Raw genomic sequence first — 22,989 nt, forward strand, 5'->3', positions numbered from 1 at the left:
AGATACAGAGTAAAGCTCCCTCTACAAAAAAAAAACGGGGGGTTAGATACAGAGTAAAGCTCCCTCTACACTTGTTGAATAGCCGGCACTCACAGTTCAGACATGTGAGGAGACGCCCACTTGAGCAGAGTATCAAAGGCGCTCCCTTGGGTCCTGTACCCTGGCTTGGAGGGTGGGTGGGTTATTGGGAACCCTGCCCCTGCTGCAGAGGTTGCCCGGAGGCCCAGTGGAGGCAGGGTTAGGCCTGGCCATGACGCCTCCCCATGGCTGAATATCCTGGCGGCTGCGGTCGGGAGAGGGGGAGCTGCACGGCTGCCCCAATCCGTTGGGGTGTGGGGGGGGCGGTGGGTTTTACCTTTTGCCCCTGGCATGTCGAGTGGTCTGTAGTCCAACTGCCGTCCGGTTCTGACCGTGGTGCGTGCGTGCGTGCGTGCGAGCGAGCGACTGCCTCCCCTGCTGAATTTATCAGGGTTGCGATTTGTAAGTAGAACTCTCCGGAAAATGAAAGCACGTGAGGCGAAGAGAAATGCCCGAGGCCCCAGTCTGCCTCACAATGGGTTCTGCCGAGTCGGCAGAGGGTGCGGTGGGGGTGGGGGAGGGGGGGGGGGCGGATGAAGGGCGGTTTCTGATTCCGCACTGGATCCGTGCGAGTTCACTGGATAATCCCACATTTATCCCTTTAATCCGAGGCTCTAAGCGCATCTGTTTCGGTCAATTGTCCCAGAGGAGAGGGGAACTCTGAGACCCTTGACCGTTGCCCTTTCTCAGCGTTGGCGCAGGTCATGGGGGCTTGGAGCCGTTCCAACTGGCTGGGGAAGCTGCTTCCCTTTTCAGTCTGGTTCCCTCTCCTGCCCCCAGCCCGGAATTAAACAGACTGGCTGCGTTTCCCGCACACACAGAGCTACGAGAGCCACCTCTTCCCAGAGCCTCTTAACAGCAGCTACGTCCCTCACTCCACAACCTGCGACCCCTCTCTCCCCACCACCCCACTGCCCCAGCACCCCCTCCCCATCTCTGTAACCTCCTCCAGCCCCCTACGACCCCTCCCTACCTCTGTAACATCCTCCAGCCCCCTACAACCCTCCGAGATCTCTAACCCCGATTCCCATCGCTCCACCATTGGCGGCCGTGCCTTCAGCTGCCTGGGGCCCTGAGCTCTGGAATTCCCTCCCTGAACCTCTCCGCCTCTCTCTCTCCTCTTTTAAGACGCTCCTTAAAAACCGACCGAGCTTTTGGTCGCCTGTCCCTAATAGCTCCTGATGTGGCTCGGGGTCAAAATTTGTTTGATTTATGCTCCATGGGGTCTCAACTGGAGCAGCAATTGGGGTTTTGATCGTTGCCCTGGTTTAGGGAGGGGAATTGCAGCAGGGCTCCTGTTCCTGATCAACAGGCAGTAACCCCTGTGAAGTGTGTTTGTGTCAGTCTGGGTGTCTTTATGTCTGTATGTATGTGTCAGTCTGTCTGTGTGTGTGTCTATTTGTCTGTGCATGTCAGTCTGTGAGTGTGTTTCTGTCTGTGTGTGTGTGCGTCATTCTGTGGGTCTGTGTCTGTCTGTCTGTGCGTGCGTGTCTGTCTCAGTGTGTTTATGTCTGCGTGTGTCAATCTGTCTATGCATGTCGATCTTCTGTCTGTGAGTGTCAGCCTGTGAGTGTTTCTGGCTCTGTGTGCCATTCTGTGAGTCTGTGTCTGTGAGTCTGTGTGTGCGCGTCAGTCTGTGACTCTATGTCAGTCTGTGTGTGTGTGTGTGTGTGTGTGGACATCGAATAAGACTGCTGAGAAACCTGGCCACGACACCCTTCATGGTCAAATGGCCTGACGTCATTCACTCTCTGGGTTTGCCCGTGGAAAACCGAGACTCGTGAGAGACACCAGAGAGGAGGTCCAGCCTGGCGGGAGAGGGAATGCCAAATTTCCACTGCGGCTGGACAGTAATTATGGTTTGCCGGGTTGCTTACCCGAGGGACTTTCCCTTTAAAGATTTCTGTTCCGCCTCCTGGGCCCAACGCTGGTTACCTGAGACAGTTCAAAGGCCAAGGTGCCTTGCGCGGACTTGAACCTGTTGCCTAGGCAGATACACACCTGAGACGAGTCAATCATTGATAAGGGAGAATGGAAAGGAGACGGCCGCCCTCGTTCTCACCAGCGACCGTTTAACTGGGACACAGCCGCCCGCCCGACTCCGTCTCCGACAGCCTGCCCCCACATCACGCCCACTATCCCGCCATGAACTCGAAACCCTTCAACTGCTCGCTGCCGGACGGAGAAATCCCGCTCTCGGGCGACTTTTTCAAAGGTAAGTGTGGAGGCAGGCGAGCATTAAGCTGCAAGATCCAATTCCGGGCCCCGCACTTTCGGGAGGACAGTCGAGGCCTCGGGGAGGGTGCGGAGGAGATTGACTAGAACGGTTCCAGGGATGAGGGACTTCAGTTAATGTGGAGAGACCGGGAGAAGCTGGGATTGTTCTCCTTAGAGCAGAGAAGGTTAAGGGGAAATTTAATCGGGGCGTTCAAAATCAGGAAGGGTTTTGACGAGAAATAGTTTCCAGTGGAAGGAGATTCAATAGTGACTTTCAAAAGGAGAATTGGAGAAATACCCAGCTCTTCCGCTGCAGAAACCCTCACCATCACCTCTGCTGCTTCCAAACTCACTTATTCCGACCCCCCCTCCTGACCACCCTCCCGTCTCCCACCCTCCGTCAACTTCAGCTCATCCGAAACTCTTCAGCCCCCGTGTCCTACCTCGCACCAGGTCTCGTTCACCTCTCACCTGCCTGTGGGAAGGGAGGTGGGATCCGGGAGAGATTTGAGAGCGTGAAGATGACAAATTAAAAGAAGACTGTTGCCCTCATTGGGGAGGTTATTCTTCTCGGACTCCCCTGGGCTGGTTAAAGTGGGTGAAGGCCCGGCTTGGCGTGATACTGAGTCACAAAAGAGCGGAGGAAGAGACAGGAAGTGCTCAGGTGGCTGATCTGGCCCGGGGAATGAGGGCAGGGATGTTACACCCATGCAGGGATGAAAGCAGATCCTGAAAATCAGAGCCAGGCCGTTGAGGGGTGATGTCAGGAAGTGCTTCTTCACACAAAGGGGGTGTGGAAATCTGGAACCCTCCTCCCCCCAGAAAGCTGTCGAGGCCGGGGGTCAATTGGGAATTTCAAACCTGAGATTGATACATTTTTTGTTGGTTAAGGGGGTTGAGGCTTACGGAACCAAGACAGATGAATGGGCCTCCTCCTGTTCCTGTGTAACTCTCTGCTCCAAAAACTGTTAAAGTACTGGGCCGCTTCACTTCTGCCGGTCAGTACTGAGGGAGCGCCGCACTGTCGGAAGGTCAGTACCGAGGGAGCGCCGCACTGTCGGAGGGTCAGTACTGAGGGAGCGCCACACTGTCGGAAGGTCAGTACCGAGGGAGCGCCGCACTGTCGGAGGGTCAGTACTGAGGGAGCGCCACACTGTCGGAAGGTCAGTACCGAGGGAGCGCCGCACTGTCGGAGGGTCAGTGCTGAGGGAGCGCCGCGCTGTTGGAGGGTCAGTACTGAGGGAGCGCCGCACTGTCGGAGGGTCAGTACTAAGGGAGCGCCACGCTGTCGGAGTGTCAGTACTGAGGGAGTGCCGCACTGTCGGAGGGTCAGTACCGAGGGAGCGCCGCACTGTCGGAGGGTCAGTACTGAGGGAGCGCCGGACTGTCGGAGTGTCAGTACTGAGGGAGTGCCGCACTGTCGGAGGGTCAGTACTGAGGGAGTGCCGCACTGTCGGAGGGTCAGTACTGAGGGAGTGCCGCACTGTCGGAGGGTCAGTACTGAGGGAGCGCCGCACTGTCGGAGGGTCAGTACTGAGGGAGCTCCGCACTGTCGGAGGGTCAGTACTGAGGGAGCGCCGCACTGTCGGAGGGTCATGACTGAGGGAGCGCCGCACTGTCGGAGGGTCATGACTGAGGGAGCGCCGCACTGTCGGAGGGTCATGACTGAGGGAGCGCCGCACTGTCGGAGGGTCAATACCGAGGGAGTGCCGCACTGTTGGAGGGTCAGTACCGAGGGAGCGCTGCACTGTCGGAGGGTCAGTACCGAGGGAGCGCCACACTGTTGGAGAGTCAGTACCGAGGGAGCGCCGCACTGTCGGAGGTGCGGTCTTTCAGGATGAGACATTAAACCAAGTCCATGTCTGCTCTCTCAGGTGGATGTCAGAGATCCCACGGCCACAACTGGGAGGAGCGGGGTGGGGTTTGGAGGGATGGGTGGGGGAGTGGATGGAGTTCTCTCCGACTTCCTGGGGCCAATTGCCATCCCTGAACCAACATCACTAAACAAACCGATGATCTGGGGTCGTTATCACATTGCTGTTTGCGGGATCCTGCTGTGCGCAGAATGGCTGCTGCGCTTCCGACATTACAGCAGTGACCGCACTTCAACTGAAAGTTATTCACTGGCACTTTGGAAAGTCTGGAGGTGTTGAGAGGCACAGGAGAAGTGGAAGATTTAGCATCAGGTAGTCAGTCGACACGAGTGTGCACTGCAGGTTTAATATTGAGCTCGATCGCTGGCTCAGGTTACTGAGGGATCCAGGGAAAAGGCAGGATCTGATTGTAGAGTAGAAAAGGATCGAGGGGCTGCAGGAGGGTTTTATTTCTCACCCTGTCTTTGTCCTTCATTAGCGATCAAGTCGGAAATCTGGATATTCATCATTCCAGCTGTCATGACATCAGTGATCCTGATTCTCTTCTTGGAAGAGATCGGATTCTTCTTTCGGAATATCCGGAGTGCCAAACGCAGGCGTCTGAATCTCTGGATCCTAGGGATCTATCCGGTGAGACCCCTTCCTCGTCCTCAGTCTCCCCTCCCTCGGTGTCCGCTCCCTCGGTGTCCCCTCCCTCGGTGTCCCCTCCCTCGGTCTCCCCTGCAGAGTGTCAGCACATTGCTGATGAAGTAGTAATGGGAAATGATGATGAGCAGGGATGCTGGTGAGTTAACATCTCCTCTTCTGCTTCTGTTAGGTGTTTGCAATGACCTCGCTGATCGGGATGTACATTCCCCGATCGGCCGCCCTCTGCAGCTTCATCGCATCCATGTGAGTATTCACGGCAAATAAAGCTCTCCCTCGGAGTGAATCCAATGGACCCAAACCCCTTCCCGTTCACTCCCACTGTACACAATCCCAATGGACCCAAACGCCTTCCCGTTCATTCCCACTGTACACAATCCCAATGGACCCAAACGCCTTCCCGTTCATTCCCACTGTACACAATCCCAATGGACCCAAACCCCTTCCCATTCACTCCCATTGTACACAATCCTAATGGACCCAAACCCCTTCCCGTTCACTCCCATTGTACACAATCCCAATGGACCCAAACGCCTTCCCGTTCATTCCCACTGTACACAATCCCAATGGACCCAAAACCCTTCCCATTCACTCCCATTGTACACAATCCTAATGGACCCAAACGCCTTCCCATTCATTCCCACTGTACACAATCCCAATGGACCCAAAACCCTTCCCATTCACTCCCATTGTACACAATCCTAATGGACCCAAACGCCTTCCCATTCACTCCCACTGTACACAATCCCAATGGACCCAAACGCCTTCCCATTCACTCCCACTGTACACAATCCCAATGGACCCAAACGCCTTCCCGTTCACTCCCACTGTACACAATCCCAATGGACCCAAAACCCTTCCCATTCACTCCCACTGTACACAATCCCAATGGACCCAAACCCCTTCCCATTCACTCCCATTGTACACAATCCTAATGGACCCAAACCCCTTCCCGTTCATTCCCACTGTACACAATCCCAATGGACCCAAACCCCTTCCCGTTCACTCCCACTGTACACAATCCCAACGGACCCAAACCCATTCCCGTTCACTCCCACTGTACACAATCCCAATGGACCCAAACCCATTCCCGTTCACTCCCACTGTACACAATCCCAACGGACCCAAAACCCTTCCCATTCACTCCCATTGTACACAATCCTAATGGACCCAAACGCCTTCCCATTCACTCCCACTGTACACAATCCCAATGGACCCAAACGCCTTCCCATTCACTCCCACTGTACACAATCCCAATGGACCCAAACGCCTTCCCGTTCACTCCCACTGTACACAATCCCAATGGACCCAAAACCCTTCCCATTCACTCCCACTGTACACAATCCCAACGGACCCAAACCCATTCCCGTTCACTCCCACTGTACACAATCCCAATGGACCCAAACCCCTTCCCGTTCACTCCCATTGTACACAATCCCAACGGACCCAAACCCATTCCCGTTCACTCCCACTGTACACAATCCCAATGGACCCAAACCCATTCCCGTTCACTCCCACTGTACACAATCCCAATGGACCCAAACCCCTTCCCCGTTCACTCCCACTGTACACAATCCCAACGGACCCAAACCCATTCCCGTTCACTCCCACTGTACACAATCCCAACGGACCCAAACCCATTCCCGTTCACTCCCACTGTACACAATCCCAATGGACCCAAACCCCTTCCCATTCACTCCCATTGGACACATTCCTAATGGACCCAAACCCCTTCCCGTTCACTCCCACTGTACACAATCCCAATGGACCCAAACCCATTCCCGTTCACTCCCACTGTACACAATCCCAACGGACCCAAACCCATTCCCGTTCACTCCCACTGTACACAATCCCAATGGACCCAAACCCATTCCCGTTCACTCCCACTGTACACAATCCCAATGGACCCAAACCCCTTCCCGTTCACTCCCATTGGACACATTCCTAATGGACCCAAACCCATTCCCGTTCACTCCCACTGTACACAATCCCAACGGACCCAAACCCATTCCCGTTCACTCCCACTGTACACAATCCCAACGGACCCAAACCCATTCCCGTTCACTCCCACTGTACACAATCCCAATGGACCCAAACCCATTCCCGTTCACTCCCACTGTACACAATCCCAACGGACCCAAAACCCTTCCCATTCACTCCCATTGTACACAATCCTAATGGACCCAAACCCCTTCCCGTTCACTCCCACTGTACACAATCCCAACGGACCCAAACCCCTTCCCATTCACTCCCACTGTACACAATCCCAATGGACCCAAACCCCTTCCCATTCACTCCCACTGTACACAATCCCAATGGACCCAAACCCCTTCCCATTCACTCCCACTGTACACAATCCCAATGGACCCAAACCCCTTCCCATTCACTCCCACTGTACACAATCCAAATGGACCCAAACCCCTTCCCGTTCACTCCCACTGTACACAATCCCAACGGACCCAAACCCCTTCCCGTTCAATCCCATTGTACACAATCCAAATGGACCCAAACCCCTCCCCGTTCACTCCCACTGTGCACAATCCCAACGGACCCAAACCCATTCCCGTTCACTCCCACTGTACACAATCCCAACGGACCCAAACCCCTTCCCATTCACTCCCATTGGACACAGTCCCAATGGACCCAAACCCCTTCCCGTTCACTCCCACTGTACACAATCCCAATGGACCCAAACCCCTTCCAGTTCACTCCCACTGTACACAATCCCAATGGACCCAAACCCCTTCCCGTTCAATCCCATTGTACACAATCCAAATGGACCCAAACCCCTTCCCGTTCACTCCCACTGTACACAATCCCAATGGACCCAAACCCCTTCCCGTTCACTCCCATTGTACACAATCCAAATGGACCCAAACCCCTTCCCGTTCACTCCCATTGTACACAATCCAAATGGACCCAAACCCCTTCCCGTTCACTCCCACTGTACACAATCCAAATGGACCCAAACCCCTTCCCGTTCACTCCCACTGTACACAATCCCAATGGACCCAAACCCCTTCCCGTTCACTCCCATTGTACACAATCCCAATGGACCCAAACCCCTTCCCGTTCACTCCCACTGTACACAATCCCAATGGACCCAAACCCCTTCCCGTTCACTCCCATTGTACACAATCCCAATGGACCCAAACCCCTTCCCGTTCACTCCCATTGTACACAATCCCAATGGACCCAAACCCCTTCCCGTTCACTCCCATTGTACACAATCCAAATGGACCCAAACCCCTTCCCGTTCACTCCCACTGTACACAATCCCAATGGACCCAAACCCCTTCCCGTTCACTCCCATTGGACACAATCCAAATGGACCCAAACCCCTTCCCGTTCACTCCCATTGTACACAATCCAAATGGACCCGAACCCCTTCCTGTTCACTCCCACTGTACACAATCCCAATGGACCCAAACTCCTTCCCGTTCACTCCCATTGTACACAATCCAAATGGACCCGAACCCCTTCCTGTTCACTCCCACTGTACACAATCCCAATGGACCCAAACTCCTTCCCGTTCACTCCCATTGTACACAATCCCAATGGACCCAAACCCCTTCCCGTTTGCTCCCACTCTATACAATCCCAATGGACCCAAACCCCTTCCCGTTTGCTCCCACTGTACACAATCCCAATGGACCCAAACCCCTTCCTGTTCACTCTCACTATATACAATCCCCATGGACCCAAACCCCTTCCCATTCAATCCCATTGTACACAATCCCAATGGACCCAAACCCCTTCCCATTCACTCCCATTGTGCCCTGGCACATTCTTGTTCTATAATTCTCCCTCTGCCAGATAAGGTGGGGTCTGAGGCGGTGCCAGCGGGTCCTCTCGAGGGATGTGAATGATGTGTCTGGCAGGGAGTGCTGAACGCCTCTCCCTGTTCCTACCTGCTCACATCCTTCCATTCCTGTGAACAATGCCACTGTCAAACTGCTCCATTTACTCCCCAGGCTCGGTTTTATAATCAAGACTCTCTCCTTTTCTCAGCTATCATTCCATTACTCTTTGGAAATTCCTCGGACTGATTACAGACTTCTTTGGTGGGAAGGTGCGGATGCTGGAACAACTGGCCGGAGAGGAGGTGTCTCCCAATCCTTTCCCGTGTTGTTGCTGCTGCTGCTTCCCGATGATCTCCGTCAACCGGTGAGTTCCTGCAGAGAGAGGGACGGTGGGAGGGGACAGACTGAGAGAAAGACAGATTGTGAGAGGGAGTGAGGCAGAAAGAGAGAGAGGGAGAAAGAGGGTGAGAGAGAGGGAGACAGAGAGAGAAAGACAGAGAGAGAGAGAGAGAGAGATAGTGAGGCAGACAGAGAGAGAGGGAGAAAGAGTGAGAGAGAGGGAGACAGAGAGAGAGATAGTGAGGCAGACAGAGAGAGAGAGAGAGAGTGAGAAAGAGAGGGAGACAGAAAGAGAGGGAGACACAGAGAGAGAGAGAGAGAGACAGAGACAGAGAGAGAGACAGACAGACAGAGAGGGAGAGATGGAAAGACAAAGAGAGACACAGAGCGAGATAGAGAGGGAGACAGAGAAAGGTAGAGAGTGAGACATAGAGAGAGTGAGACAGATAAAGAATGTAGCAGACAGAGAGAGAAAAGTAGAGAGAATGAGGCAGACAGAGTGAGAGAGAGACAGAGACAGAATGAAAGAACGAGAAAGAGAAAGAGGGAATAAGAGAGAATGAGAGAGAGAGAGACAGAGAGAGAGAGACAGAGAGAGACAGACAGAGAGAGACAGACAGACAGAGGGGAGAGTGTGAGATAGGCAGAAGATGGATGAAAAGCTTGATTTCAAAAGTGTCTTAAAGGAGGAGAGAGGGAGGCAGAGAGGTTTAGGGAGGGGAATTCCAGAGCTTAGGGCCCCAGGCAGCTGAAGGCACGGCCGCCAATGGTGGAGCGATGGGAATCGGGGGATGGTCAAGAGGCCGGAATTGGAGGAGGGCAGAGATCTCAGAGGGTTGCAGGGAGGGACGAGGGCCATGGAGGGATTTGAAAACGAGGATGAGAATTTTAAAATGGAGGTGTTGGCGGAGCGGGAGCCAGTGTAGGTCAGGGAGCACAGGGGGTTGACGTGTGAACGGGCCAAGTTAGGGCGCGGGGGGGGGCAGCAGATGAGTTGAGGTTTACAGAGGGTTGAATGTGGGAGACCAGCCAGGAGAACGTTGGAATAGTCAAGTCTAGCGGGGACACTGGCACGGATGAGGGTATCGGCGGCAGATGGGCAGAGGCAGGAACAGAGTCGGGTGATGTTACAGAGGTGGAAGTGACGTTTAATGCTGGGCCTCTGAGGTAACGGGTGGTCCCTTACTCTTTCTAAGGTTGAGCCTGAGGTGGATGACGGCAGCTGTGTTCCAGTTATCGGTTGTCAGGACGATACTCTTCTTTGTCTTGCTTGTGCTGTGGACAGATGAGAAGTACGATTATGGAGATGTGAGTACGTCCTGCAAAGGTGAGGATCGGGAATCGGAGTCCAGAAGGCAACTGGGATGGAAGGATGATGGAGGTGCTCGGGGGCGGGTTGTGGCCATGCGGCCGTTGGATGAGGATTATTGGTGGGAGGGTGGCTTACAACAGCCTCTTTGATTAGGGTGGGGAGGCAGCCTCACAGGCTGGGGATTGGTGGAGTTTGGAAAGGGAAGGCTGGAGACCGGGATGTGTGGTACGGTGGTGTGACATTTCATTGGCCATTTGCAGGTCTCCTTCATCAACCCCAACTCCTATGTCAACATCATTATCGGCGTTTCCACCTTCCTATCCTTTTACGGTTACCTCTTATACTACAAGGCCACCAAGAACTCGCTGAAGGGCTACGGCCTGCAGGAGAAGTTCATCTGCATCATTGTGGTCCTGGTGCTATTTGGACTACAGAGTGGAATCCTGGAGACGATGGGGGCACTCGGCGCCATTCCCTGCTTCCCGCCTTTCTCCGTGGACATGCGCACTCAAAGTAAGTCCGGCACACACCTTAAAACCCAACTCTTTGACCCAGCTTTTGGTCAGCTGTCCCGAACACCTCCTTATCTGGCTTGCTTTTGTTTGACTTTCGCTCCTGGGATTAAGCACAATAACGTACTTCGGAATTTTGCCTGATTTACTATTGGAGACAGTGAGCTGAGTAGAGGAGGTGGGGTGGAGTGAGCTTTGTTGGGTTGAGTTGTGTCGGGTTGAGTTGGGTTGGGTTGGGTGTGGATAGGTTGAGTTGAGTTGGGTTGGGTTGGTTTGGGGAAGAGTTCAGTTGGGTTGAGTTGGGTGAGAATGGTTAGAGCCGAGTTGGTTTGGGTTCAGTGCAGTTGAACCGGGTTGGGTTGGAGTGAGTTGACCTAGGATAGAATTGTATGTAGCCTGTGAAAGGCCTAAAGCACTTACCGTCTTCCCTGATTCATCCTGTAACACTCTACTGCTGTGCCCCTTGCAGTCATTTTCCATTATGCAGTCATTGTCGAGATGTTCTTCATCAGCATATTGGCCTGCTATTGCTTCAGGAAGGTGGAGCCATGTGACAACCCTGGTGACGATCTTCCCACAATCAAGCTGCACAAGTCCATGCAGACGGAGGACATTGAGTTCGGCGGCAACGATTGTAGCTGCTTTGACCCTGATGGCTTCTCGCTGGGAATGAACCCGGGTTACATCAGTGACGCAGACGATACACTGTGCAGGATCGAGCATGCTCCGTTGGATAGGTTTGACTTCAAGACGGCCAAGAAGTTGCTTGCGGACGGCAGTTTTGTCCCCGCACCTCCGAGTGCAGAGAACGGCGCGGCAAGGAAACTGAGCACCAGTTGGAACGCGTCTCCAGTTCGGGACTGTGTACCTGTTGAAATGAACACTGTTCAGGTGAAGGCACAGATTAACTACCGGGATCCCTGTAAAGATGTGACTATGGTCTGAAGCCTCTGTAATGAGCCTTTACCTGAGTGATAAATTAGAAGCTTTTAACACGTAACCTACGTACATGAAGGACTTGTGCCTACTGTGCGGGTTCACAGCCAGACTTCACGCTGTGTTACCGACTCTTAAGCAATCCTGCACAGTCACCATGGGCCAAATGGTCTCCTGCTGTAGTGTATCATCCTATAGTTCTGTGAATTTGAGGCAAAAAAAAAAATCCAAATGGAACAGGTCAAAGATAACAGCTAAAACATCAGAACCATGAGCAATGCCACGGGATAGCCAACACGCTATTGGCGCCAGGAGCTCACCCAACCGAGGGTCTCGCGTTTTCCCCTTTTGACGGAAAATAAAACGTTCATGCAAACGTCTCTCCTTGGATTTCAGCAGGAGGATTCGGAGACAACAGGAGGCCCCAATACACTTCGAGCCTTTTCTGCCATTCCACTGGATCACGGGTGATCCGTACTCCAACTCCTTGGCTCCGTAACTCCTGATACCCTTACCCAACAAAAAAAAACTATGGCTCTCAGTCGACAAAATCTGAACTCGCCCAGCATTCACGGTATGTCGGGGGAATGGGAGTTCGAGATTCCTGCCACTGTGCAAACAGGTTTCTGGACTTCGCTCTTGAACAGTTTGCGCTCGGAGGCCAAGTAAGGCAGCTGGGAGCAATAATTGGAGATTGGTATCGGCCTTGTGGCCGTGCTGAATAAACCACTTGATTTTTATTTTGCTTTAGAGAAAGGAAACTTGGCCGGCAATCTCAGTTTGCCACCGAATTAGAACATCGGCCCATGGTGCTGTTCTTGCCACCCCCGTCTGGCCATGGTAATTGGTCAAGCGGGCGTTTGCGATGGCGATGGGAGGGGAAAGTTGTCTGGAGGAGAGAGGCAGAGGGAAGATTTTCAGCATCCTGTAAATAACTAAGGGGAAAATGCAGATGGCTGCTCAGAAATGATGGAGATTTGGTGGAAAGGGGAGAAATAATCACATTTTCCAGTGTTCAGTGCTATTCATTTGGAAGAAAATAAAGGGCAACTATTAAAAATTTTTTTAAAAGCCAGTTTCAATAGTTTTTTCTTTGTTTAAGCGCTCATCACAAGTGATCCCATCTCCTCCATTGACCAAGGCTCCAAGGAGGTCGGTAACCAAGGCCTCACTCCTCTTGGCAACCGGGAGGCGCGTCACGTGATGTATGGGCGTGGCGATCACTGGCACGTGACAGGCTCCCCCCCCCACCCACACACACACATGCACACTGCACACTTCCGGGAGCAGGTGGTGTTGGAAGCACGTGACTAGGGTCACTTCCGGTTAACGGGGTGGTGAGGGCGTCCTGGGGGAGCACGTGATGGGGGGGGACACGTGACCCGAGTCTCCGTCAGGCGGAGCGGTGATTCACTTCTCCAGCGGTGCCCGCTCTGGATGGCAATGGTGAGGAGCGAGGTGGGCGGGCGGGCGGGCGGGGGGGGGGTGGATTTTTGTTGTTTTGGGCGGGGGTGTGAATCATTAATGATTATTTATCCCAATGGTGGGGGGCGAAAAAGAAATCCGGGGCGGTTATCGTCCCTATTCGGAGCCGTTGGACGGGGCGGCCAATCGGAGCGTGCCGTGCTCTTGATGGACGGGCGAGGTTGACCAATAGGCGGCGTCGGGTGGGGGGATGGACTTCTGCCGGAAGTTGGCGGGGAATGCGGAAGTGTCTGCTTGTGTTGACCCATCCCTGCGGTGCCAATGGGGTAGAAACTGGGTTGGGTTGGGTCGGGTCGAGCTGCAACTTGGCACCTGGTGCATTTTAATCTTGTTTCCACCCCAAATGCAGTTATAATTTGCATCTTTCATGGAAACATCTCAGTCCTAAATGGCTTACCTCCTTATCGTGAGACTGTGACCCCTGGTCCTGGGCTCCCCCAACACCGGCAACATCCTCCCTGCATCCAGCCTGTCCAGTCCTGCTAGAATTTTCCAGGTTTCTATGAGATCCTCTCCCATTCTTCTAAACTCTAGCCAGTACAAGCCTAATCGACCCTGTCTCTCTCCCCGTACGTCAACCCTGCCATCTTAGGAATCAGCCTGGTAAATCTTCTTTGCACTCCCTCCATGGCAAGTACATCCTTCCTCAGATAAGGAGACCAGAACTGCACACAGTACTCCGGGTGTGGTCTCACCAAGGCCCTGTGTAACTGCAGCAAGACATCCCTGCTCCTGTACTCGAATCCTCTGGCCATGAAGGCCAACGTACCATTTGCCTTCTTAACTGCCTGCACGCCTACTTTCAGACAGCCAGGTCTCGCTGCACCACCCCCCCCTTTCCCAATCTGTCGCCGTTCAGATAATCTGCCTTTCTGTTTTTGCCACCAAAGTGGATAACCTCACATTTATCCACAGTATACTGCATCTGCCACGTATTCGGCCACTCACCCAACCTGCCCAAATCACACTGGAGCTTCTCTGCATCCTCCTCACAGCTCACCCTCCCACCCAGCTTTGTATCATCTGCAAACTTGGATATATTACATTTAATTAATATATGAGGATAATGTGGGGGGGGGGGAAGGCGTCGAAGTGGATGATCAGCCTTAATAGTATTGAATGGTGGGGCAGGCTGAATGGCCTACTGTTCCTAAAGAGCAGACTTCTAGAGAGGGTGCAGGAGCAGATAGACATGGGTGTATATGTGCACAAATCATCTAAAGGTGGCAAAGCCGGTTGGGAAAGTGGTTAATAAAACTGGCAGGATCCTGATCTCATAAATAGGGGCAGAGATACAAAAGCAAGGATGTTACGATGAACCTTGACGAAACCCTGGTTTGGCCTTAACTGGAGTATTGTGTCCAGTTCTGGGCACCACGCTTCAGCAAGGATCTTAATGCATTAGCGAAAGTGCAGAAAAGGTTCCCCAGAGAGCCGGCACGGATGTGACAGCCGGATCGGCCTCCTCCTGCCTCGACCCCGCGGCTGCCCTAAGGGGCATTTTAACGGGAGTCGAGCCTGGGATCTTTCAGGTCGGCATGCCCCAGTCCCAGGCTGGGGGTGGGGTGGAGAGCAGTGACCAGCTTCCCCTCTAAATGGTGATAAATGAGAAGTCACGTTTTACCTTTTTTGAGGTGTGTGACTGTGTGTGTGTGTCTCTCTCTCTCTTGCAGATGGCCGTGTGCAGCTGCACGGAACCTGTAACTCCCTGAAGACTTCCCGGGGCCTGTGGGATGGCAGCTGTGTGGCAGCAAGTGTTAGCTGTTGATGCCAGGTAAGATTTAGGCGGTGGGTAGGAGACGCAGTTGGGGAATGAGGGTCATTACCCCCCCCCCCCCGAGCGTCCACAGCTCCCTCCCTCTGAGCTCCGTGTCGTGCTGAAGTCTAGCTTGTGAATACCGGCCGGGACTCTGTTGTTCCCAGGCCTTGATGCCATACGGCTTCTCACTTCTCGCCTCTCTCCAGCCTCCCCCTCCTCCTGCAGCTGGGTCGAGCCAGCTCCCAGATTCTTGAGAATGAAGTGTAAAAAACGATAGAGCACAGGAGGAGGCCATTCAACCCATCGTGCCTGTGCTGGCTCTTTGAAAGAGCTAACTGATTTGTCCCACTCTCCTTCCACTGCTCTTTACCAAGAGCCCTGCAAGTGTTTTCCCCTTGAGACATTTCATTCTATGATGTTTCTGCCTCCACACCGTTAACCCCCCCTTTCCTCTCTCTTTCCCCAACCCCCACCCCTCCCCCACCCTCTCTCGCCTTCCCGCCCTCACTAGGTATAACGCCTACCGGACTGCCAACTTCCCACAGTTCCGCACGCAGTACATCCGCCGGCGCAGCCAGCTCCTGCGAGAGAATGCCAAGGGGGGCTTTGACCCTCTGCTGCGGCGCCAGTACCTGAGGCTCCGCAGCCAGCTGCTTGCCCAGCGTTACGGCCCCCTGTCCGAGCAGAGCAGCTTCCGCGCCTACAGCAACAGCATCCGCAGCAGCCGCACCACCCTCGACCGCATGGAGGTAACGGGGAGGGGGTGGGGTTGGGTTGGGGGGGGGGGGGGGGTGGGGGTGTGGTTAGGCCGAGACCCGTCATCGCCTCGCGCTGTCACAGTCTAAGTCGTCGCCGAGCCTTACGCAGGCCGCCAGCACGGTTACAGCCCCTACGCAACCCCCCTCTCCACCAAACACTGATCCCGGCTGAGGTGGTGAGTGGGCACCGCAATTGGCATCGCCATCCATCCATGGATATTGGCAAGGAAAGGCCAGCGGCGGATGCTGGCAGCTTTCGAGTGACACGCTGGCGGGCGCGTGTGTGTGAGCCCTTGTATGTGTATATGTGTATGTGTGTGAGAGTGGGTGCCAGCTCGTGGGAGCACCGCCTCCACAGTGCTCGGCTGTCAGGACCAAATAGCTCCTCTTGCTCACTCTCCAGCTTGCTGGAGGAGGAGTGGTGAGCGGTGATGAGGGAGTTTAGGGATCCGGAACCCCAGCGAGAGGCAGTGCCCTCAAGAGGGAGGAGAGGGAAGAATCAGAAAGGCTCGTGGGTGGGGAAATGGCGGGCGTAAATTGTCCTGTGGCGTCTTTATACTTGTTTATGATCTTGCCCCTCCAAACTGTGGCAATTAATCTTTTGTACCCTCCTTACAGGACCCTGCGCGCACCGTTCCACGGCCGAACGGGCGGGTAAGTGACCTGTTCAGGGGGTCCCTGGCAACAGCGGTTTGCCAGGAGATGTGTGAGGTTGCCTAGCTCTGTGCGTGTGTGTGTTTCCCTTTCCTTCCCTCTTCTACCACACCCCCCACTCCCGGCGGCTTTGCGAGAATCAGACCTGCGTGATATTGTAGCACAGCCGTTCGACCTCTGTCTGATCCCTGATTCCTCCATCCAGCCCCCAGCCTCTTTCTCTCCCTCTCGACTGGCTGCCTTCTCCTCCCCCACCCCTTCCCTTCTCCTCCTGTGGCCAGCGCCCTCTCCTCCCTGCGCTCTCCCTCCTTGCTTTGCTGCGATTTCCCCCCCCCCGCCAATCCCTCAAATCAATTCCTCCTCGGCGAGACCCCCATACTGGGGAACCCCTGGCCTCTCTGTTGCCATTGACAATCGAGCCGCTTGAGGGCGTCGCCTGAACCACTCGACTTAACACGTTGGGGGGGGTCTTGGCTGGCAAATTTTAAATTGTTACGTCGATAAAAATGTATTTTTCAAATGAGCGGGGTTTGGGTTTATAATTTACAGAGATCTGCCTGCTGTGATTTACTTTCTCCCCTCTCCCTCGTGTTTGGCGATAACCCTGTACTTTCACTGGCGCTTATTTTCTTGTTTTGTTTAACCCCCACCCCGGCGTCCCAGGATTTCGAAGACGATCTCCGAGCCCAGGGAGCGAGGGGTCACAGACGTTCAGTGAGCCGCGGGTCGTACCAGCTGCAGGCACAGATGAACCGTGCCGCCTTCGAGGATAAGTGAGTACTGCGCCGACCCCCGTACCCGTCAGCCTCCAACTTCGCTTCATTTTTTTAAAAATTCATTGGCGAGAGCCTCCCCACCCCCCCCCCGTAGAAACGCGAATCTGCCCCGTTGTTGTCTCCGTTCAGGTCGCCGGGCAGCGTGGTGCCCACCTCGGTGGCGGAGGCCAGTCGCGCCATGGCGGGCGATACCACGCTCAGCGAGAACTACGCCTTCGCCGGGATGTACCACATCTTCGACCAGCATGTAGACGAGGCGGGTAAGGAATGGGGGGGGGGGGGGGCGATGGAGAGAGTCCGCTTCGGGTGCACCGCGCGCGCCGCAACGTCAGGAGTTCGCGGCGTCCTGTCCCCACCGCGTAACCCAGGCCCGACACTCGCCGGGGCTGGTACTGAAGGGGTGCCGCACTGTCGGAGGTGCCATCTTTCAGATGAGACGCTAAACTGAGGCCCCGTCTGCCCTCTCAGGCGGGTATAAAAGAACCGACAGGCACTATTGAAGAAGGGCAGAGGGGGCTGGAGATCTCCCGAGCGTCCTGGTCAAAGGAGTGAGAGGGGAGGGGTGGGGGAGATGAGAATTTTTTTGACGCTGTGAGTTGTTGAAATCTGGAACGCGCTGCCTGAAAGGGCGGTGGAAGCAGATTCAATAGTAACTTTCAAAAGGGGGAATTGGAGAAATACCTTATTTGCAGGGCTGTGGGGGAAAGAGCAGTGGGGGGGGGGGTGGAGAGCGGCTTTAATCGGCAAGCTCCTCCGCAGAGCTGGCATGATGGGCCGAATGGCCTCCTCCGGATCGGAACCACCCCATGATTTGACTCCACGCGCTCCTGTCCGCCCGGTTTTTCAGACCTGTCTAGTATTCAGGCCCCATCGACATGTTGTTCAAGCGTTGCCTTCCGCGCAGTTCCCAAAGTTCAGTTCGCCAACGACGACAAGAGCCGCCTGGCCTGCTGCTCCTTGGACGGCACCATCTCCATCTTCCAGCTGGTGCCCACCCCGCCGGCTGTCCTGCGGGTGCTGCGGGGGCACACGCGGGGCGTCACCGACTTCGCCTGGTCCCTCTCCAACGACGTCATCGTCACCACCTCGCTGGACGCCACCATGCGCATCTGGGCCACCGAGGACGGGAAGTGCATCCGCGAGATCCCCGACCCTGATGGCTCCGAGCTGCTCTGCTGCACCTTCCAGCCCATGAACAACAACCTGACTGTGGTAGGTTTTCGGTGGGGGGGTGGGGGAGGGGGAGGCGCGGGGGAGTGGGGGCGCCAGCCGGCACTTGGGAAAGAGGGCGCCTCTTGCCTGCTCTGGGCCCCCCGTTAACCAGGCTGACACTCCAGGAGTGCAGTACTGAGGGAGCGCCGCACTGTCGGAGGGTCACTACTGAGGGAGCGCTGCACTGTCGGAGGGTCAGTACTGAGGGAGCGCCGCACTGTCGGAGGGTCAGTACTGAGGGAGCGCCGCACTGTCGGAGGGTCAGTACTGAGGGAGCGCCGCACTGTCGGAGGGTCAGTACTGAGGGAGCGCCACACTGTCAGAGGGTCAGTACTGAGGGAGCGGCGCACTGTCGGAGAGGTCTGAGGGATCGCCGAACTGTCGGAGGGTCAGTACTTTGGGATCGCCGAACCTTCGGAGGGTCAGTACTGAGGGAGCGCCACACTGTCAGAGGGTCAGTACTGAGGGAGCGGCGCACTGTCGGAGAGGTCTGAGGGAGCGCCGCACTGTCGGAGGGGCAGTGGAGGCCAGGGTGACTCATTGCGACTGACGCCAGTTCCTGGCAGCAAGAAACTCGCGCCACCCGGTGGCCAGAGCCTGCAACTACGGCGTGACTGTTGACATAGCAAAACCGAATGAGGAGGGGGGGGACTATCGAGGAGAGCTTTACAACCCGAGATGTTGACAGGAATATCTGACCGTCTGGCCAGTGGGCAGGAACTGCGCAACAATTGTTATTGTGCTGCCCGCCACTCCCCCCCCCCCCCCCCCCCCCCCTCCCCCCCCAACCTTTTCCAGTCGCCTGCGTTTTCACCTGAAGCTGATGGCTCTCTGTGTCTTTCCCATGTGGGTCACAGGTTGGGAACAATAAACACAACGTTCACATCATGAATATTTCCACTGGAAAGAAGGTGAAGGGAGGCTCCAGCAAACTGACGGGCCGCGTCCTCTCATTGTCCTTCGACTCGCCCGGCAGAATCCTCTGGGTCGGCGATGACCGAGGGAGCATTTTCTCCTTCCTCTTCGACATGGCCACAGGTAGGAGATGCTGGGATCTTCCTCTGCGTGTTGTGAGCGCCCCCACCCCGGTCCCCCGGGTTTCTCCTCAATCTCTCTCTCTCGCTCTGCCGTTTTCTCCCCTCCCTCACCCACCCTCACCGGGGCCCGACTTCCACGGACGCCCTGCTGTGTCCCCTGCCCCGTCGGCCTTCCGGTCTGGAATACTTGAGCGGTGACGGCGGGGTATTCAACTGTGAAGGCCATCACAGGCGAGGCCGACCTTCCCCTCGGCTAACGCCGGGTGCCCCCCCCCCCCCCCCCCCTCCCCCGGATAACTCACCAAAGGCTCAGCCTTTCATGTGGATGCCCAGAGAGTGGGTGCCGATGGTCTATTCGACTGTGAAAGGCAGCACAGCCAAATCCATCCCCCATCCCCACCGTTCTCACCTGCCCGCCTTCTCGCCGCCTCGCGCACACTCTCCAGCGATACTCACCGTACGGAGATCAGGAGCAGGAACCCGAATCGTTTCCCTCCTCCCTGGCCACCCACCCGAAACACAGGGACCTTGACGCCACTTGAGACCAGCGTGAGCTGAACTCTCGTCCTCGCTCGCGCTGCATCCTTTTTACCCACTCGCTCCCCCGTCTGCCGCGCTCTCTCTCTCTCTCTCCGGCATGCTCCGCTTTACCTCCTGCACTTTGCCACTTCTGCCCGCAGGTAAACTGACTAAAGCCAAGCGCCTGTTGGTGTGTGAGGGCAGTTCCATCACCAGCATCTCCGCCCGCTCGTGGATCAGTCGCGAGGCCCGCGACCCCTCCCTACTGGTTAACGCCTGTGTCGACAAGCTGCTGCTGTACAGGTAGGGTGGGTGGGTGGGTGGGGGAGTGCGGCGGGAGAACTGGGCTCTTGCTGTACTGCGCGAGTGATGCTGGCCTGTGTGGGGAGGGAGAGGGAGTCCCCCTGTGCTACATTTTCAGTGTCTTTTTGTTTTCGTTCCCAGGGTGGTGGACAATGAAGGCACACTACAGCTGAAGAGGACGTTTGAAATTCAGCACAGCTCAAATCCAGTCCACAGCATTTTCTGTCCCCTCATGTCATTCCGACAGGGAGCCTGCGTCGGTAAGAACACGTCACCTGTCGTGTGTTACACTGGGTAATGGCAGGCTTCAGTCAATAGCAACTCGGGTGCAGTCTCCGTGTTCAACTTGGAGATTATATTCCCTGTATCTAAACCCCGTGTTGTACCTGTCCTGGGGAGTGTTTGATGGGACAGTGTAGAGGGAGCTTTACTCTGTATCTAACCCCCGTGCTGTACCTGTCCTGGGGAGTGTTTGATGGGGGACAGTGTAGAGGGAGCTTTACTCTGTATCTAACCCCCGTGCTGTACCTGTCCTGGGGAGTGTTTGATGGGGACAGTGTAGAGGGAGCTTTACTCTGTATCTAACCCCCGTGCTGTACCTGTCCTGGGGAGTGTTTGATGGGGGACAGTGTAGAGGGAGCTTTACTCTGTATCTAACCCCCGTGCTGTACCTGTCCTGGGGAGTGTTTGATGGGGGACAGTGTAGAGGGAGCTTTACTCTGTATCTAACCCCCGTGCTGTACCTGTCCTGGGGAGTGTTTGATGGGGGACAGTGTAGAGGGAGCTTTACTCTGTATCTAACCCTCGTGCTGTACCTGTCCTGGGGAGTGTTTGATGGGGGACAGTGTAGAGGGAGCTTTACTCTGTATCTAACCCTCGTGCTGTACCTGTCCCGGGAGTGTTTGATGGGGGACAGTGTAGATGGAGCTTTACTCTGTATCTAACCCTCGTGCTGTACCTGTCCCGGGAGTGTTTGATGGGGGACAGTGTAGAGGGAGCTTTACTCTGTATCTGCGAGGACTCACTGAGCCGGTTGCTGACAGTTCCTTCTCTCTCTCTCACACAGTGACGGGCAGCGAGGACATGTGTGTGTATTTCTTCGATGTGGAGCGGGCCACCAAGGCCATCGTGAACAAGCTACAGGGTCACAGCGCGGCCGTGCTCGACGTTAGCTTCAACTGCGATGAGAGCCTGCTGGCTTCAAGCGACGCCAAGGGCATGGTCATTATCTGGCGACGGGGACAGAAGTAGTGACACTGAACTTGAGACATCGCTCTGCATGGCAGGCTGTCAGCTGCTGGATATTTTTAATTTAGTTACATTCGAGGTGGCTGCGATATACAGAGATTTCCAGAATTAACTTGGCCTGCGGTTCTGGTCTCCCTGGATGTGTGCGATTCCTAGGCAATCCCCCCTGCCCCGCCCCCTTCAACTAAATTGTCTACAGGTATACCCCTTCCTCCTCCCTTCCCTGTCCAGTTGAAATTGATGTGGGCTGACGCCAGCGCAGGGAGAGGGGATGTTGTGGCGGGGGGGAAGCAACGAGAAGGCCGAGCGCCGGCTGGGAATTATTTCCGGCTGGGGTAGCCCTCGTGTCCCCCGTCCTGTGCGTTTTGGGAAGGCGGGTCGGGCCAGTGTGACCGGGAGGAGCCCGCAGATGCGTCTCTCTTCCTCCTTGTTCCCTTGCTGCCATTCCCCAGCTAAACTCAGCCCTGTCGCTGGAGTCTAATAGTCCCACCGGTGGCTCAGTGAGTAACACGCACGCCTAACACGCTCAGCCCCGGAGCCCCTGGGTTCAAGTCTCCCCCACAAGGACTTGAGCACATTATCCAGGCCGCCACTTCCGAGTGCATTACTGAGGGAGAGCCGCACTGTCGGTGGCGCTGTCTTCCAAGTGAGACGCTGAAACCGAGGGGAAAACACTAAACCCAGCGCACCTTGCAGTGTGACTGGATACCATTCCTCCCTCAGTCCATAAAAACCTGGCCGACTGGCCACGCATCTGCGGGATCTTGCTGTGTGCAGCGGGACCCGTGCATTTCCCAGTTTGGAGAAGTTAATTGTGCGCGGAGCGCTTTGATGTGCTAAATTACGGAACATCTACCTTCTAAAAAAGGGGAAGGCGAGATATTTAACACAAGCAGGTGAACTATGTCTAAAACTGTTTAGTTTATTTGTGTTTTTAAAAATGCTTCTGTTTTATTTAATAGCGTCTTTGTAAACACTATTTTTTTTCTCAACGTGCAATTGTGGGGGTGGGGGTGGGGGTGGGGGGGGGGGGTGGAATTTAAAAATAGGTGCAGTCGCAGTCTGCGAGTCCGAAAACACTGGTCAAAGTCCCTGGTAACGGAAGGCAGGATATGATCAGTGGTCCGCTTCGCACCGACCCCTCTAATTAATGTGTAGTTTCTAGTCGGGATCTCCCTCACTGAGTGAGGGAAAGCCCCGCAGGTGTCCTGGGAGGGGCTGGTAGATGATTGTAAGCTGTTCAAAAGGTGGGGGGGGGGGGTTAGTCGGACTGAGTTGTAGGTTATCAGGGCAGAGGCGTTTAGCTGTAAGCTGTTTGTAAAAAGGTTGCACTGTTGTCTTTGGTTTGGTACTTGATGATGAAAATTAAATTATTACAGCGCAGCAGCTGATTCTGTTCCTGCTCTCTCTCTCTCCTGGTGCCTCCTCCTCCTCGGTTGTGGAAGGGGGAAGGATGTTTCACAGTCTCTCACGAGTGCCAGTCAGTGAGCTGTTCAGCTGTGCGGGGCGTCGCAGCTGAGCC

The 22,989-nt window shown here is 55.1% G+C and overlaps 2 protein-coding genes across 4 annotated transcripts; both read left to right on the plus strand.

Annotated features, from left to right (window-relative positions):
- The first annotated feature begins 2,223 nt into the window (after positions 1–2,223).
- Positions 2,224–11,847, plus strand: si:dkey-16n15.6 (organic solute transporter subunit alpha). The gene is made up of 8 exons (XM_068024317.1): positions 2,224–2,293; positions 4,648–4,799; positions 4,987–5,060; positions 8,826–8,981; positions 10,153–10,264; positions 10,529–10,781; positions 11,250–11,579; positions 11,634–11,847. The coding sequence occupies exons 1-8, from the start codon at positions 2,224–2,226 to the stop codon at positions 11,723–11,725; spliced, it is 1,239 nt and encodes a 412-aa protein (XP_067880418.1). The 3' UTR covers positions 11,726–11,847.
- Positions 11,848–13,071: 1,224 nt separating this feature from the next.
- Positions 13,072–22,853, plus strand: wdr13 (WD repeat domain 13). 3 transcript variants are annotated; one of them, XM_068024213.1, is made up of 11 exons: positions 13,072–13,162; positions 14,875–14,975; positions 15,472–15,709; positions 16,337–16,372; positions 17,036–17,145; positions 17,278–17,408; positions 18,053–18,360; positions 19,218–19,398; positions 20,078–20,219; positions 20,361–20,479; positions 21,286–22,853. In XM_068024213.1, the coding sequence occupies exons 2-11, from the start codon at positions 14,935–14,937 to the stop codon at positions 21,468–21,470; spliced, it is 1,491 nt and encodes a 496-aa protein (XP_067880314.1). In that variant the 5' UTR covers positions 13,072–13,162; positions 14,875–14,934; the 3' UTR covers positions 21,471–22,853. The 3 variants fall into 3 exon arrangements, with proteins under 3 accessions (XP_067880314.1, XP_067880316.1, XP_067880315.1); XM_068024214.1 differs by lacking the exon at positions 13,072–13,162 and adding an exon at positions 13,511–13,697; XM_068024215.1 differs by lacking the exon at positions 16,337–16,372.
- Positions 22,854–22,989: the final 136 nt, after the last annotated feature.

The sequence above is a fragment of the Heterodontus francisci genome, chromosome 49 (assembly GCF_036365525.1).
Source record: "Heterodontus francisci isolate sHetFra1 chromosome 49, sHetFra1.hap1, whole genome shotgun sequence".
NCBI classification, from domain to species: Eukaryota; Metazoa; Chordata; class Chondrichthyes; order Heterodontiformes; family Heterodontidae; genus Heterodontus; species Heterodontus francisci.

Bases quoted from the DNA above. Each gene is read 5' to 3' on its own strand.
- si:dkey-16n15.6 (XM_068024317.1), top strand. From the start codon at position 2,224: ATGAACTCGAAACCCTTCAACTGCTCGCTGCCGGACGGAGAAATCCCG. The intron at 5,061-8,825 runs GTGAGTATTCAC...TCCTTTTCTCAG, and splicing joins TGCAGCTTCATCGCATCCAT to CTATCATTCCATTACTCTTT. The intron at 8,982-10,152 runs GTGAGTTCCTGC...ACTCTTTCTAAG, and splicing joins CCGATGATCTCCGTCAACCG to GTTGAGCCTGAGGTGGATGA.
- wdr13 (XM_068024213.1), top strand. From the start codon at position 14,935: ATGGCAGCTGTGTGGCAGCAAGTGTTAGCTGTTGATGCCAG. The intron at 14,976-15,471 runs GTAAGATTTAGG...CGCCCTCACTAG, and splicing joins GTGTTAGCTGTTGATGCCAG to GTATAACGCCTACCGGACTG. The intron at 19,399-20,077 runs GTAGGAGATGCT...TTCTGCCCGCAG, and splicing joins CCTCTTCGACATGGCCACAG to GTAAACTGACTAAAGCCAAG.